Below are 15080 nucleotides of genomic sequence, written 5' to 3' on the forward strand. Positions count from 1 at the left end.
AGCACCAGCAAGCACGCCGGATATTTAAATATAAAAACCGATACGTTTGATGTATTTAAGCAGATGTGAAAGGTTATTCCGCGGGACCTGGGCATCTGTTTACACACATCAGCCCGCATAGAGAAGGGCAGGGAGTCAGGATTATGTAACTATCAAAGGGAAGCGTGGGATAAAGGCGGTGTGTGTGGAGTAGTGTGGGAGGGGTATCTTGACTCCTGAGGGGTTTGTTGCGGGGAGTGGGGGCGTTCTGGAGGGAGAGGCGCGCGCGCGCTTGTAGATGCGCGCGCTCTGATGCGCGGGCAGTGATCTGCGCGGACGCGTTGCGCGCGTTCTGCAGGGCGCACGCGCTGTCCGTCCGCGAAGGGCTCTGCTGAACGCGGGGGGTGCAGAAGTGCGTGTCCGGATGGGTGCTGCTGGTTGGCCCCTGGAGCTGGGGTGTGTGTGTGTCTGTGTGCGTGTGTGTCTCTGTGTGCGGAAGACTACACCAAACGCAAGCAGGGGAGCGCAGGATAAGCTCCGGCTCCCAGCCCAGCCCCCGGCTCCGGCGGAGAAAGCCGTCCCTTCCAGCAGGGACTCATGCATCAAACTTCAATTTTCCGGACGATTGAATTAGTGATTTTTTTTTCTCCTGAACTAAAATACACTTAAGTCTTTGGGATTAATTACCACGTTCTGGTCCCTCAGCCTGTAGTATTAGTTATCGCAGCCGCGTTTGACATCAACCCTGACACCTCATAAAATAAGGAACTGCATCTCACTGACTCAACCTGGGCTGCTGGGAGCCCTTTATTCACTCAACAAGAGCCAGGCTGGGGCCCCAAAAGCAGCAGCGGCGGAGCACCCCCGCTCCCCGGCCGGGCAAAGCTCGGGGTGGGGTGGGCAGGGGAGGCGGCGGGGGACACCCCTGCAGGATGGGAGCCAGGGATGCTCGTGGGGGGGATGTGACCCGCGGTGCTCGGGAGAGATCCAGGCACAGCTAGGAGAGAGCAGGGGAGGCGTGTTAGGCGGAGAGCTAGGTGGGCTGGGTGTCCTGTGGGCGTCGCTTTGGACAGGTGGCCCCCCGGGGGCCGCAGCCATTCCGGCGCGCAGCGTGGCATTAACCGGCCCGGGCCAAGCCGCCAGTGCAGATCCGCTGGCTAAACCCCCGCTCCCCGGCAGCTCCGACAAGCCTCCGATTACCTCCCATAAGCCCAGCAATTCAACATAAGGCCGAAGAACGCGCCGCCCCCGCGCACCCGGCGCCGCGGAAATCCGCGGAGTCCCCGCTAACCCCCCCCGGGGGGGTTGAAACCCCTCGAGCGCTTTTAGTTCGTCCCATTCCCGAGTGAAGGGGACCCCCCCGAAAACAAAACAAAACAAAACAAAATAAAAACACTTCTGCAAAATACCAGGTGTGGGGGGGGTTTGGTTTTTTCTTTGCAAGAAAAAGAAAAACAACAACGAGGTTTGATTTTTGTCTCAGCTGCTGGTTCAAGACTCGCTGCTCAACTGGTGCAGTTCTGCGACTCCCGGGCCTCTTGTAACCCGCCCCCGCGCAACTGGGGAGCTTTCGCTTCTCTTTGCCGTTGAAACCTGCCCGGGAACTAACCCAGGGCCGCTGGAGGCAGGAAATGAATGGGGGTGAATTTCTTTATTGGAAAACCCGCAAAAAGTTCCGCGTGCTGCGGTGGAAGGTGTCCCGCGAGGAGCCGGGCTTGGGCTCCAGCTTTGGCCCTGGGACCCACCGAGCTCTCCTGTACCCGTGCGCCCTGCTTGTCTGCTACAACCAACCGCGCAGCGTTTGGCGTCCCGGCTTGCGCGGGACAGCTTTGATTCCTGCAAACCGGACAGCGAAGGAGGAACTGAATCGACCCCCTTCTCCTTGCTCGGGGTTGGGGTTTATTTTCCCGGCGCGGGGAGTGGGGGGAGCGGATGGACTCGGCCCTGCCCTTTGGAGCCCGCGGGATTTTCAAAGAGCCGCTGGAGGGACCAGCGCAGACTGAAAATCCCAGCCCCTCTGCGCACCCGGCGCTGGGAAAAGAACTCGGTCGTGAACTTCCAGGAGGCCGGGCCGCGGGCGAGGGGCAGGCGTTGGAGGGAAGCCCTGGCTTGCGAAAGGCGAAGGCTGCGCCGCAGGCCGCCTCGAAGCTCGTCCTTTGTTTGGAGGCATGCAAATGAACCCCACAAAGCGCTGCCGCGGCTTTTGTTTTGCACCGGGCGGCCGCAGCAACACGCCGCACCTTTTAGGAACAGGGGTGATTTACTCCTGTAGCCCAGCCGCGGGGGGCGACCCCCGCCGCCCCTTCTCCAGCTCGCCTCCGCGCACGAGATTCCCGAACTCAAAAGCACCCCCGGCTGGGTCACCCCCGCTCCCTTCCCCCGGTAGTTGCTCTCCTGTTTCTGGTGTAGCGCTTGCAGCCTGGTTATATCCATCCCCAGACAAAAGAATAAGAGCACAGGGGCGGAGGGAGGGAGGGAGGGAGGGAACAGATAAGGCGAACAAATAAAGCCCTTTAACTAGATTTCTACATAAATGTCACCGTTTGGCAACAGTTACCATTTGCCGGGAAACATTTAAGGACAGGGCTGGAGGCTCGGGGAGAGCTGGGCAGGAGTCAAACTCATCACTTGCAAAAAAAAAAATAAAAATGCAGTGCTGGGGAGGGAAGGGGCGTGGAAGCGCCTCCGAAATAATACCAAAGAAAGTGGATTTCATTGTAATTCATAGACCTGTTCCAAATGCCAAGAGAGAGCCCGGAAGAATAGAAGGGCGCAGATGCCCCAGCGAAGGGGGACCCGCTCTGCTCCCATTATTGCGGGAGGGAGGGTTAACCTAATCCATCAAATTGTCGGGAAATTGTGAAGAAAATTCAAAACCCATATGGTCTCCAAGCTTTCGGGTCCTTTCTGCGACCGCCAGGCACGCTTGTTTCAGCATGGCGAGCCGCGGGAGGCGAGGCATGCCCCATTGTCCCCGTCACTTCAGAGAACAGCGCTCATTTGTCCCCCGTTTTCATGCTTTCCGCTAAAAATTACAACCCCATCCATTTCCAAAGATTTATTTAGCCTCGGAAAAACTGGCCCGAGATCCCGCCCCCCGCCTTGCAAACCCACCCGGCCTGACGCGGAGGGTTGCGCTTTCTGACTCGGGCGCTCCGTACCAGATTGGGCTTTCTCACATAAATTTTGCAAAGAATAGGCGAACCCACATCGCGGGGCTGAGCAGACAGGAGACGCGGTTAGTGGGGGACAAAAAATAGCAGATTTTTTTTTTTTGGGGCGGGGGTGGGAAGAGAGTGAGCGAGCAAAATTAAAAAGGAGGAAAATGTGAATTAAAAATCCTGGCGGAGCCGCGCGGAATGGCCCCTGAAAATAGGAACCTATTTGCAGCTGTGCAAGGCGCAAAAACCATACCTCGTGCCGCTTGGCCGCGGAACGATCCTGAGGGAAAACAGGAGATTTTTTTGCTTTGTCTGGGTGTTTCCCCTTCAGCTCTGCAACACTCGGAGCTAAAAAAATTCTACACGTGTGTATCATTTGATATATACACATTTATTACGGGAATACTAAAATACAATAAACATTCGCTATGCGGCTATCTATGGAGTGCATATATAGCTATTTATAGAGATACACACCCATTCGTAGGTTTTAATTTCTTTGCACGGGTTTTCCTGGATTCCTCGGTTGAGTTCTCTCTGCCGATTAAATTGGAACTTGCCTGGCATGTAAAGCCGAAATCCTTCCTTGTCTTTCCTCCTCCCACCCCAAAACTAGCCACCCCTACTGTACCTGCAGGAAGCAGAAAGAATCGAGAGAGATATAGGGAATGTGGCGATTCCTCTGTGGAACCGCGTGTTGTGATTGCAGACGAAGAGAAGCTAACCTAGAGGAATGTTTCGTTCACAAGCATAACTTTAGAAGTCTATTAAAAGGGTAAAGGTTTTATTGTATCGGAAAAAAAGCTAGCTGTACAATTCTAACAGACGGTAAATAAAGCAACATTGTCCCTGTGGTAACTTAAAAAGCAGGCCTTGAAAAATGTGTACAATTCAACCAAAAACATGTTCAAAGCTGTACATACGTGTGTGTGTGTGTGTGTGTGTGTATGTATGTGTATATATATATATATATTAATTTATAGCGTCGTGTTGAAATGCCTGGATTTTGGGATTCGTCCTTTTTATTTTCGTCGCATGCAAAAATTCTAAAAAGAGTAAAAAATAATTCTAGGGTTTTCCTGGCACCACCTTCATATCAAAAATGCGAAAGGTAGCTTTTTTAAGAAAAGCACAACAATAGCAGAAAATGGTAAAAAATAGCCTTTAATTGGTAAAATGAGGAAGAAATTGCATTGGATACAAATATCTATGCTCTGAGGGCTGGGGGGGGGGGGAGAACATTTTTTAGACTGGCAGTTTAACCCATCCTTTAGTTTCCAAGATTTGAAAAGATTTTTAAAAAAGGAAAATAATTATTTCGTGCACATTTGAAACATGCAAGGAAAGGAAAAAAAAAAAAAAGCTAATTTTAGCCTAACTGAACCCTCCTTCCGACTGATTCCTTTCGGACGCCTTGTAAAATAACGGCTAACCAAACACCTCTTTCCAGCGGTGTTTATATTGCAAGGTTACAGTTTTCTTTATAAACAAAACCAATTAACTTAGCTATTTTTTCCCTTAAAAATCAAACTCTCCAAGAAAGAAAGAAAACCCAATAGATATGCTTAAATATTTATACAGAACCCATCCGTAATTGCACCATTCCAAAGATGAAAGCGACCTGCTGAGACAGGCGTGGGAGGTCGACTTTATTTTCGATTCTTTTTCCTATTGCTTATTGCTTTTATTGAAAAGAAACGGCCTTATGAATCGCGAGCAAGGCAGAGTGTCTGTCGCCAGAGTTTGTGGGTCTGGAAGATTATTGTTCAGGGTTGCTCTGGCTGCCCCCGGCTCAGCCCTTCGGGGCGGCGGGGCGTGGCGGCCAAGGTCTGGGTCGGTTTTTGTTCTGGAGAAGAAGACGGCGAAGGAAGGAGAGCGGCAAAAGGCGGGCGTGGGGGGGGGAACAGCCCCACCGCCGCCACTCAGTCATCCACGTCGATTTCCACATCTTCCTCATCCTCCGAGCAGTCCTTACTGCTGCTGGGTGGGTCTGTCAGGGGGGAGTCAGGCGCCAGCTGGAGGTGTCTGGCGGCCTCCGGTCCATGTTTGGGGAGTGGGGGGGAGAGAGACCGCGACTTCCCCCTCCCTTCTGCGTTCTGGTCCAGCTCGGAAATGCTAACAATATCCACCTGGCCGTTGGACCCGAGTTTTTTGGCGGACTCCACGTCGGCTTTCATCTCCTCCAGGTCTCGCTTGAGCTTGGCCCGGCGGTTCTGGAACCAGGTGATGACCTGGGCGTTAGTGAGCCCCAGCTGCTGGGCGATCTGGTCCCGGTCTGCCGGGGAGAGGTACTTCTGGTACAGGAACCGCTTCTCCAGCTCGTAGATCTGGTGGTTGGTGAAGGCGGTCCGGGACTTCCTCCTCTTCTTGGGAGTTTGTCTCTGGCCAAAAATAGTCATCCCGTCCCTGCCTGCGGACAGGTAGAACAGAGGCACACACGGCTCACGCACGCGCCCGGGACCCCCCTTCCAAAAACGAGCCCGAAGTAACAAACCACCGCCTGGAAGCAGCGCGAAGCGAGGGCTCGAGGGGGGAGCCAGGCCCAGGACGCGGCGGCGGCGGGGGCCGGGGCTGGGGATCGTGTTTTTTTGGATGCAGCTGAGAAGCCGTTTGGATTTTCACCGCCGGGCCCAGGTGCGCGGTCATTGGGCGCGTGTTCGCAAGGCGGCGGGGGGCCCGCTGGTGTCCCCCCGCCACGGGGAGAAGGAATTAGGCCCCGTCGCCCCTAAATCCCCCCCGTGTCCCCGATATTCAACAACAATAAGTGGCGTCGATTTCCCCCCGCCCTTCCCCGGGGGGCAGACTACAACAGCCGCCACCAAAATCTCACCGCAACTTCCAACGCCTTCTCGGAGGGCAGCCGGGACCGGGGGAAACCGCCAAACGAAGGGGAAGGCGTCCGGGCCAGCCAGGTGGCTCTACCCGCCAGCTGCCGCCAACCCGGGGGGTGCCGGTCTCGGCAGGCCCCTTTCCCCCGGCCCCTCTCCAAACGCGGCGCGCCCCGAGCGCAGCGGGGTGAGCGCAAAGCCGGCCGAGCCCGGGAGCGCCCTTACCTTCGGCCGCTTGCAGGACGCTGACTTCCAGCCCTTTGAAGGTTTTGCTGGCCAGCTCTTCCAGCGCGCAGAGCGGGGAGGTCTGGGAAAGCAGCGCCCGGCTGGAGAGGGGCAGGCCGGCCGGGGGGTGCTTCTCGGCGCTGGCCAGCAGATGGGCCGTCCCGCATATGGTGTAAGTCCGCCGCACCGAGGGCTTGTTCAGGATGTCCTCTATGCTGAAGGGAGTCAGGGGCTTGTTGGAGTTGGCCGGAGGGGGCAGCTGGTCCAGGGGGCTCCTTCTCCTCTCCTCCACCGAGGACGCCTTGGCTTCTTCTTTGGAAGTCATGCTTGGCTCGGGCGGCCCTCTCCGCCTGCCCCTGCCCTTCGCCGTTCGGGGGGCCGGCGCCGAGCGGCACCCTCCAGCCGCCCAGGCAGCCCGGATCGCGGGGGAGCCGCGGCCGGAGGACGGGTGCGCCGCGGGGAGGGAGGCGAGAAAGTTCAAGCCGCCGCCAACTCCGGCGGAGGAGAAACCGGGTCTTCTGCAAAGGGGCAGCCTCGGCCGGCGAGGAGGCGGAGGCAGCGGGGCAGGATTCGGCGAGGCTGGGACTGAAGCCCCGCAACCCGGCGCGGAGCTAGGTGGCTCTGCCGCTCTCCTGTCCCAGATTTCCTTTCCCCAGCTGCTATTTTAAGACCCCCCCCCCAACCGCTCCAGCCCCCCCCCCAAGCGCCAGGACTCCGCAGAGGGGGGCGCAGAGCGGCCAGCGCCCGAGCCGAGGACGAGGGGGACAGAGCCGGAGCGCCGGGGTAATTGACTCTTGCTAACAAGTTATTGTTGATTGGGAGGTAATCAATTATCTCCAGTGACACTTTCGCCGCTGCCTCTGGCTCGCTCGCCGGTGCGAGCTCTCCGGCCAATGCGTGCGCCGGCAAGGTGGGAGCCCCATTAATTAGGAGGCGGTTTGGAGGAGGAGCCGGCATGAATTATAATGCCGAGGGCGCTTGTCATACTCGGGCCCTGGTATTTGTTTGGACAGATAGATTTTTAAATGACATTACAGCCCGGCTTTATTGCGCCAGGATAATACAGTGTGGTGAAAACCCCCCAATAATTCCCTCCCCCCACCAGAGTCCTTCTCTAATTGGGACGGTGATGATTAGCCTGGTTTCTTTTTATTTAAAAACAAAAACAAAAACAACAACAAAAAAAAAACCAACCCCGCCCCGAGCCACTTGGTTTGTAACCAGGGGGACGAAGGGGAGACCCTGGGACCAGGTAAGGGAGCCGATTCATCTCGAAGCTTTGAACGCGCTTTTTCTGTTCGTATCCCGCTGCCCAGGGGCTGGGCGCCCTTGGCAGAAAGGCGCTGGCTTGGGCGCGCGGCGGAGGCTGGGGAGGGCGCGGGGACCCTTCCGCGTCGCTGGCGCTTTTGTAAGAGCGTGGGAAGTTTGTTTGTTTGTTTTTCCGGGGGGAGGGGGATGAATCTGGCCGGGAGCATTGACCGGTGTTTACGTGTGGGTGTGTTTGTCCCTCCGACCCGCAACATGGCGAGCGGCCGCGCTCCCCAGGAAGGGGCAGGACAAAATGAAAGACGGGGGATCTCCAGGCGGGCTCCTGCCTTCCAATAGATTTTGTGGCTTAATTGGGGCCCGTATTCTCCCTGGCGTCCCGGAGTCCTGCCAGCGGGGGGTCGGTGCGCTGCGCCGGTGCGAAGCTTTCGGGGGGATATATCATTTCCTGTAATACCTGGAGGACGGGGGAGCCAGCGACCCGCAGCCCGAGCTGAACCCTTTTCTGCTATAATTCAAGCGCAAAGGGCCACCAAGCAGCGCCAGGGCATATTTCAGCCGCTTTAAAACCCCCCGATGCTGCTGAGATGTGGCTCCCGGTTTCGTTTCTCCGTCGCTTTACTCGGAAGCCTCCCGGAATTGTCGGCAGGCCGTGGGGCCGTGTCCCACGCCCGGGGCGGGGGGGGGGGTGGTCCTCGAGGTTTATTTGCCTTCTTCTAAGAGCTTCCCGAGTGCAGGGGGCTAGTTAGCTGCCAGAAAGGTCTGCAGGGAGCCAACTGGCCCTGGTAGGTTTCAATATGGCTTTGTCCCCCCCGGCTTATAAATCAAAGAGGAAGAGAAATCGCTTTCGGTTGCCTCGGGTTTGTCATTATTATTACTTTGCTCGAGAAAGCAAATTAACCCATTACAAATGTTTTATTATTAACCGCAATTAATGCTCGATTTTTCTTCCTGGGCCCGACCGACTGCTTCTCCCTGTAACGCAGACGCGCCAAAAAGAAAAACAAAAAAAAAATCCCCCGCCCTGTTCCATCTGAAAACCAATAATCGATCTGGCTGATCGCGGTCTAGGAAGAGAAAAAGGGGGAGGCGAGAGCTTGCCCTTATCATGGAGCCTTTCCGAGGCCCTTTGTTTGTAAACATCGGGGCCGCGGTCCTACAGAAACGGGCGCGTTCCGGGGACGGGTGGAAGAGAGCGGGTGGGTCGGCGGGGTTAATCCGTTGCGTTTACCGGCCATTTGCTGTAGCGTTTTATGCCGGCCGAGGACCCTCTCCAACGGTTGCCAGTGATTTTTAGAAGCGGGTCTTAGTTCTCGGGCTGCAATCCCAGCCCCGCAGCCAGAGGAAACCGACCGCTGCCATGGCCCCCCCCACCCATGGCATCCCCCCGCCCCCCCCCTCTTATTTTTATTTATATTCTGTCCCTGAAACTACGATCCGATACTCCGCGCCGGGCCGCCCGCCCCGAAGGGACGCGCCCTGGTGGCTGCGGCCTCCGTGCGCACGGAACCCCGAACCCACTCTAGATCGGCTCCTAGAAAAGTGAGGGGCCCGAGAAAAGCCAGGGCCCTGGAAGGCGAGGCAGTCACCGGCTCCTGGGCGGATGGACCCTGACCGCCTCCACGGCCCTGGCGTCCCCGCGGCTGGGCATCAGACCCAGCTCCCCGTTGCCCCGGCGGGTGCCCCGCCCCGGGACGCAGCGCGGCGGGGTCCCGTTGCCAGGCGAGGCGCCCAGCAAACACAAAAGAGGCAAATGGTTTCTCCTCTTCCAGCGGCCGCCCCCCATTTCTTTATGGCTCCCTGGGAGTCTCTTTATGCAGTGACCTATTTTAAAGGCCTAGATGGGGGTTATTCATCATATCCAACGCGGCGAGGCGAGAAGAGCCCGGATTCGAACTCGCGGGGCTGCGGAAACGCTTCTAAGCGGGGAGGTCCCCGGCAGCGCGTCCCAACGTGACATTTCATGGCCGGGCCCGAGCCGGTGGAGAACGCCGCTGCCTGGGGGGGGATCCAACCGGCAGGCCCCCCGTAGGGCTTTACACGTGGTTGCTAAAAACAGGAGCCCCGAAACTCTGCGCTTTTTCCCGGGACGGCTGAGCCACGCTGGGCTGGGCCTTCTCCTTCGCGCGCATCTACCCACGCGTGGGCCTTCTCCTTCGCGTGCATCTACCCACGCGGCCCTGGAACACGGGGACGGGAAGGGAGGTCATGGAGGCCAACCGAGAGGGCTGTAATAGACCCTGTCCCTGCCCGTGTCCCGTGGGGTTTTCCCCTGTCTCTCGTGGGCCCTGGGTATATTTTCACGTGCCAGGGCCGTATTTTTGGAACCCAGCTGAAATAACGACCGGTCCGGATTTATGTCGAGCCACCACCTTGGGTAGCGCCTCCGCTGAGATCTCTGTGGATTCGCCGCCGCCTGGCTGTGATACCGCCCCCCGCCACCCCCACGGGGCTTGCCTCTGAGGGTTCCGCGCCACGTGGGTTCAGGGCTGGCACGCCTGCCCGGCCGCCCCTGCTGGGAAACAAAGGCCAGGCCCAGAGTGTGACTTTTTGCGGGGGTGAGCTGCGGATGTCCTGCAGCCGAGAAGGGTGGTGACGTTCTGCCGGACCCGGCTTTCCCATCGGCAGCCCGGGCAAGCCAGCCCGCTTGGAGCTCGTGGTGCTGTCTAGCCCTGGGGTGGGGGTGGGGGTTTGCAGGAGGAGAGCCCAGCTGGAGGAGGGGTGAGTGGAGCCTGGTCTGAACTGCACCCGACCCCGGGACGCCCTGTGACTTCCCTGCACAGGTCCTGGCGCTGCCTGGCTCAGAAATCCAAACCCAGCTCTTCCCCACGGGGATTTTGCTTGGGTCAGGAGCTCAGGATGGGATCCCGCCTGCTTGGCACATTCTCTTGTTCCTTCCCTCCCCAGGGAGTTCAACTTAGTTTTTAAACACTTTGAGGCATTCCCCACAAATCGCCCCCAAACCCTCTCCATAGTCTGCAAAGAAAACAAGCCCGGGAGCTCCTTCTTTTCAGTTTGCTAGTTAGAGATTACCCCACCCCTTCCCTTCCCCTAGCCATTCTAATTTCCTGGCCATATCTCATGACACCGGTACACACACAGGACCTCCTGCGCCCGGGGAAGTCAGAGTTAAAACTTTGGGCCTACCCCATGGAACTCCAGGGGGGTGGTGTAAGAACAAAGCAAAGTCACTGTGGAGAAGTTTGCAAACAAGAAGTACCTTAAAGCAGAGGGACTGTGCCTTGGAGAAGTGTTATACAAGTGAAGGATCATAGTAGTTATAGATTTTGTGTCTATGTAGCCTCTTCTCCTCTGTGGATCTCAAAGCATGCTGTGAAGGCACAATTTTGCATAAGAATTAAGGGGACAGACTTGCCTATCCCAGGCCATCCATCAGGAGAGGCTCCATGAGAACTCAGGTGTCCTAAGCTATCTAGAAAGAGGCACAAACTCTGAGGTGCCAAAGTCTGCAGATGATGCAAAACTCCTCCAGGTAGTAAAATCCAAAGCAGACTGCGCAGAACTACACAAAGTTGGGGCAGTAAAATAGGGGATGAAATTCAGTGCTGATAAATGCAAGGTAATGCCCATGGCAAACCTTAGCCCAGCAAGACATGCAAACTGATGAGGGCTAAGTTGGCGGTCACCACTCAAGAATGAGACCTTGGAGTTCTTGTGGGGAATTCGCTGGAAATACTTTTTCAACGTACAGCAGCAGAGGCAAAAGCCAGCAGAACGCTGCGGCCGCTTAGGAAAGGAATATAGGTAGTAAGAGAGTAGATATCATAATAGTGCTACATAAATCCACGGTAGGCCCCTACCTTGGCCACTGCATCCAGTCATAGCTGCCCCTTCTCAAAAGGATACATTAGCCTTGGGGAAGGCAACCTAAAATGTTAGGGAGATGGAACAACTCCTGCAGCAGGAGAGATTAAAAGGACTGGGCCTATTCACCCTGGAGAGAGATGACTCAGTGTGGTGGTGAAGGTTACAATAGAGGTCTCTTCAATCAGGAATGGTGTGAAGAAAATGAGTGGGGCGGTGATATTTATCCCCTCCCATCGCTCAGGAATCAACACCTGGTGAAGTGAACAGGCAGCAGGTTTAAAACAAATGAAAGCAAGTACTTCTGCTGGCAAGGCCCAGTCAGGGAGGAGTAAGCCCTGCCAGGGGAAGTTGTGAAGGCCCAAATTATAACTGGGCTCAAAAAAAGAATTGGCTGAGCTCCTGAAGGCATGGTCTATCAAGGGCTATCCGCTTAGATAGCTGAGCCTGTGATTGCCACAGGCTGGAACTGGGCTACAGGGGATGGATCACTTCTTTATTGCCCTGGTCTTTTCATTGTCCATCTGGCATCCGCAGGGCACTGGGTGAGGTGGACCAGTGGTTTGACCCAGTGTAGCCATCCTTCTATCTCTTGTTATGTAACTTCCCCAGAGGGACTGATCTAATCAGACTGCAGCTGGCCTGGGAGGCCTTCCCAGGGTGAGATGGAAATAGAAATATTGTCATCTGTGGTGTCACTACAGAAAGAAAATAACATCCCCCCTCCTCTGTCTTCCCCTACTCCCTCAGACTGGGAAGCTCACAGCTAGGGACCAGGCAGGTGTGGGGTCCATCTCATAGGTGTGTCCAGGGGGCAAAAAACTCTGCTTCCTAGGGGACAAAGGGGTCCGTCCAGCAAGGGAATAGCAGGAACGGGAATCATTCCTGCTTTAAGAGGAGCACCACTGGAGACCGTCAGAAGCCCAAGGATGGCCAACCACCATTCGTGTTCCCTAAGTTGACCTCTTGCCGGCCAACTTGTGATGCAAATTGGTTTGGGGGAAAACCATCCAGCCTGGAGAAATCTCCCCTTCTGTTCCTCCTTGGCCATACTGAGTTTGCTCATTTGAAGATGGGGAAGAGTTTAATTAAAATCCCTCGCGAGCCTGGGGGACAGTTGCGGTGGGAAGTCGACCCAGCCCCTCCCCTTGTGGTTGAAGCTGGAAAGAGAGGTGCAGGTGCCCCCTTCGGCTGTTACACCAGAGTTTCCTCCGTTGTAGGGGCTATTTCTCAGCGTGCAAACAGATCTCAGGAGGCCGCCCCGCGGCCAGCATCTCAGCCTGGCCGAGGCAACGTTTCGCTGGTACTGGAACTGAAGGGGAGGCTTACGCGGCGCTAGGAGAATGTCAAACTGCCGGATCTAAACAGTCCCAAGGCAAAGGGCTCCCCAGTACACAGGCTGGGAGACAGAACCACCCATAGGGGATTTTGCGTTGCTTTTTCCCGCGTCCCCAGAGAGAAGGGGCAGGAAAGAGGCCGTTCTGCTCCCCAAGAGCTGACCAAGGTTATTTATCAAGGTTGACAAGGATGACTCTATTTTTGAAGGGGCGCGAGAGTTTATTTTGCCCCCCTCTCGCCATTTAGCTCCTTTATAAATTCCTTCGGGGATTCACTCGAGGCAGCTACTTCTCCGATCCCCGGGAGATGCCACCCCCCCCCCGGCCCCCCGAGAAGTCTGCTGCATTCGAGGTTTAATCAAGGGACATGTAGTCTTGGCTGACCTCTGCTAAGTTTAGGCCCGCCAAATGCCACCTGTCACAAGAATATAATTAAAGCAGGAGGCATCAATCATTCAAGTGTTGATCACCAAAGTGACTGCGTACAAACGACACCTTCTCTCTGGGCATAGCTGACCTGGCCAGTTATCTCTGCCTAGTTTAGGGACCCAAACATGTTTAGTCTGCTGGGGGTACCCAGCCAAAACACGCCCAAGCCTCGGGCTGGGTCAGCTGACCAGCGTCACCAGCCCCATTTCTTCTCTGCCCATTCGCCCTCCAGAGGGGCCCCGTTTTTTGTTATCTCCCTGCAGAGCCTTGACCCGCGTTGTCCTACCTTTTGTCAGAGCCGGCGGGGTCGGGCAACTCTCTAGATTGGGGCGCGGGGGGGGCAATGCGAACACCCCGAAATAGTGACACACACATTTTTGTGCTGCTGTTACACGTGGAGGAGAAGCCCCTCCCCTGCCGCGTTTAGATTAGAGGGGGCCTTGGAGGGGGGCCATAGTTTGGGGGACATAAAAGAAACAATGCAAAACTGGGTTTGGGGCTTCGAGATCAAATATGCAACTACAACCTTCTGCAATGGCGGGGGGGAACCCCCACATCCAGGGCGTGGAGGCGGCTCATAGCTAGGGGCGTAAGGGAGGCCAACCAAGCTGGAAAATCCAATGTTCAAAAAGAGCCCCGAGTCGGGGGGATTCAAAGCAAAAGAAGGGGTGGGGGGTCTCGAAAATGGGCAAATGCACAGGGGTACGCGGAGTTTGGGCTGAAAAGATTCCCGGGGGCAACCCGGGCATGGACTGGCTGTATTTCTGTTCTTGTTTTTGTTTTGCTTTGCTTTTTTGTTGGGGGTGGGTGGGTAAAAGTTCTCTGTGTACTAGCAGCCGCTTGAGTTACTGTCCTGAAACGGAGACTGGGGGTGGGGGGGTGAGGTAATATCTTTAATTGGACCAACTTTGGTTGGGGAGGGAGGCCAGCGCCCCAGCTTGCGCTAAGAACTTTTCTCCGGGTCTGATGTTGAAGATACAAATACCTATTTATTCCTGATGAGCGCTAAACGGTCGATAAGTCTCCCCTTTGTTCAAGGCACACAACGGGGGAGCTCGCTGCAACGGGGTTTTGAAGAACTCAATCGCCGGAAAAGTTTGTAAGAGCTTCGGGTAGGAGAAAAAACTGCTGGATAGTCAAGAAACACTCCCACAAACTCAGCAAGGAAGCAGGACACCATCGTATTGAGACTAGAAAAGATTGTTGTATTCATTAGAACGCAAGATACGCCTTTGGGTTGGGGTTTGGTTTGGTTTTGGTTTTTCTTGTTTTTTAAAGGTTCCAGAATTCATATTTTCCTCTTCTTATTTTGGGCTTTTCGTTTGCGAATAGCCTGCTTTTCAGACTCAAAATACCCTGCTTTTCAAGCTATGCTAATAATTCTTCCATAACTCCTGACACGTAGAAGCAGGGAAATGCATCTATCTATCTGTTCATCCCCACCCACCCCCTTTATCTGCCTGTCTAATTATTTTGCAGATGAAGATGGTGTGACATTTGTTGCAAAATCTTAATTCCTTTCTTAAGGTTCCTGCCCATGTACATTGTTTTACGAAACTGAGTACAATCCACACGGCCTTCCTCTGCGATCCTTCGTAGAAGAAATTTGATCTTACGGTTCAGAAACCAAAATATATGTCGTTCATTAACCCCAACGGTTAAAAGATTAGCACGGGGGATAATCACTAAAAATCCTAATTGCTGGTTGAAACGAAATCAGTTTATTGTCCAACGAGATGTATTTTAAAGGCTCGAAGGTGCCACGCCAGCAAATAGGAATTATAATTACATATATTATTCTAATAAACAGGTTAAGTCGAAGGACAAATTTACCAAACTATTTGCAAATTAGAATTAACTTTATATCGGTCTTTTGTTCCATTTCCAAGAGGAGGCATGGCCACAAATGCCTAGAAGCAGACTATTTTAATGTGAAAACACAGCGTGCCAGTCCCCCTGCTCTGGTTTTCGCAGATCCGCCCTCGGTATTTTAAAGTTGAAAACAACTCCTGGGGTGCAGGAAGAGGACG

General features: G+C 55.0%; 1 protein-coding gene across 1 annotated transcript; it reads right to left on the reverse strand.

Moving 5' to 3' along the window:
* Window positions 1-3638: 3638 nt before the first annotated feature.
* LBX1 (ladybird homeobox 1) lies at window positions 3639-6840 on the reverse strand. Its single transcript, XM_074999278.1, has 2 exons — window positions 6194-6840; window positions 3639-5550 (listed from the first exon to the last, which is right to left on the reverse strand). Exons 1-2 carry the CDS (start codon window positions 6516-6518, stop codon window positions 5063-5065), a joined length of 813 nt encoding a protein of 270 aa, XP_074855379.1. The 5' UTR covers window positions 6519-6840; the 3' UTR covers window positions 3639-5062.
* Between the last annotated feature and the right edge of the window lie 8240 nt (window positions 6841-15080).

This window comes from Carettochelys insculpta, chromosome 7, assembly GCF_033958435.1.
Source record: "Carettochelys insculpta isolate YL-2023 chromosome 7, ASM3395843v1, whole genome shotgun sequence".
In the NCBI taxonomy this organism is placed as follows: Eukaryota; Metazoa; Chordata; order Testudines; family Carettochelyidae; genus Carettochelys; species Carettochelys insculpta.

Bases quoted from the DNA above. Each gene is read 5' to 3' on its own strand.
- LBX1 (XM_074999278.1), bottom strand. From the start codon at position 6,518: ATGACTTCCAAAGAAGAAGCCAAGGCGTCCTCGGTGGAGGAGAGGAGA. The intron at 5,551-6,193 runs GTAAGGGCGCTC...ACCTGTCCGCAG, and splicing joins CGTCCTGCAAGCGGCCGAAG to GCAGGGACGGGATGACTATT.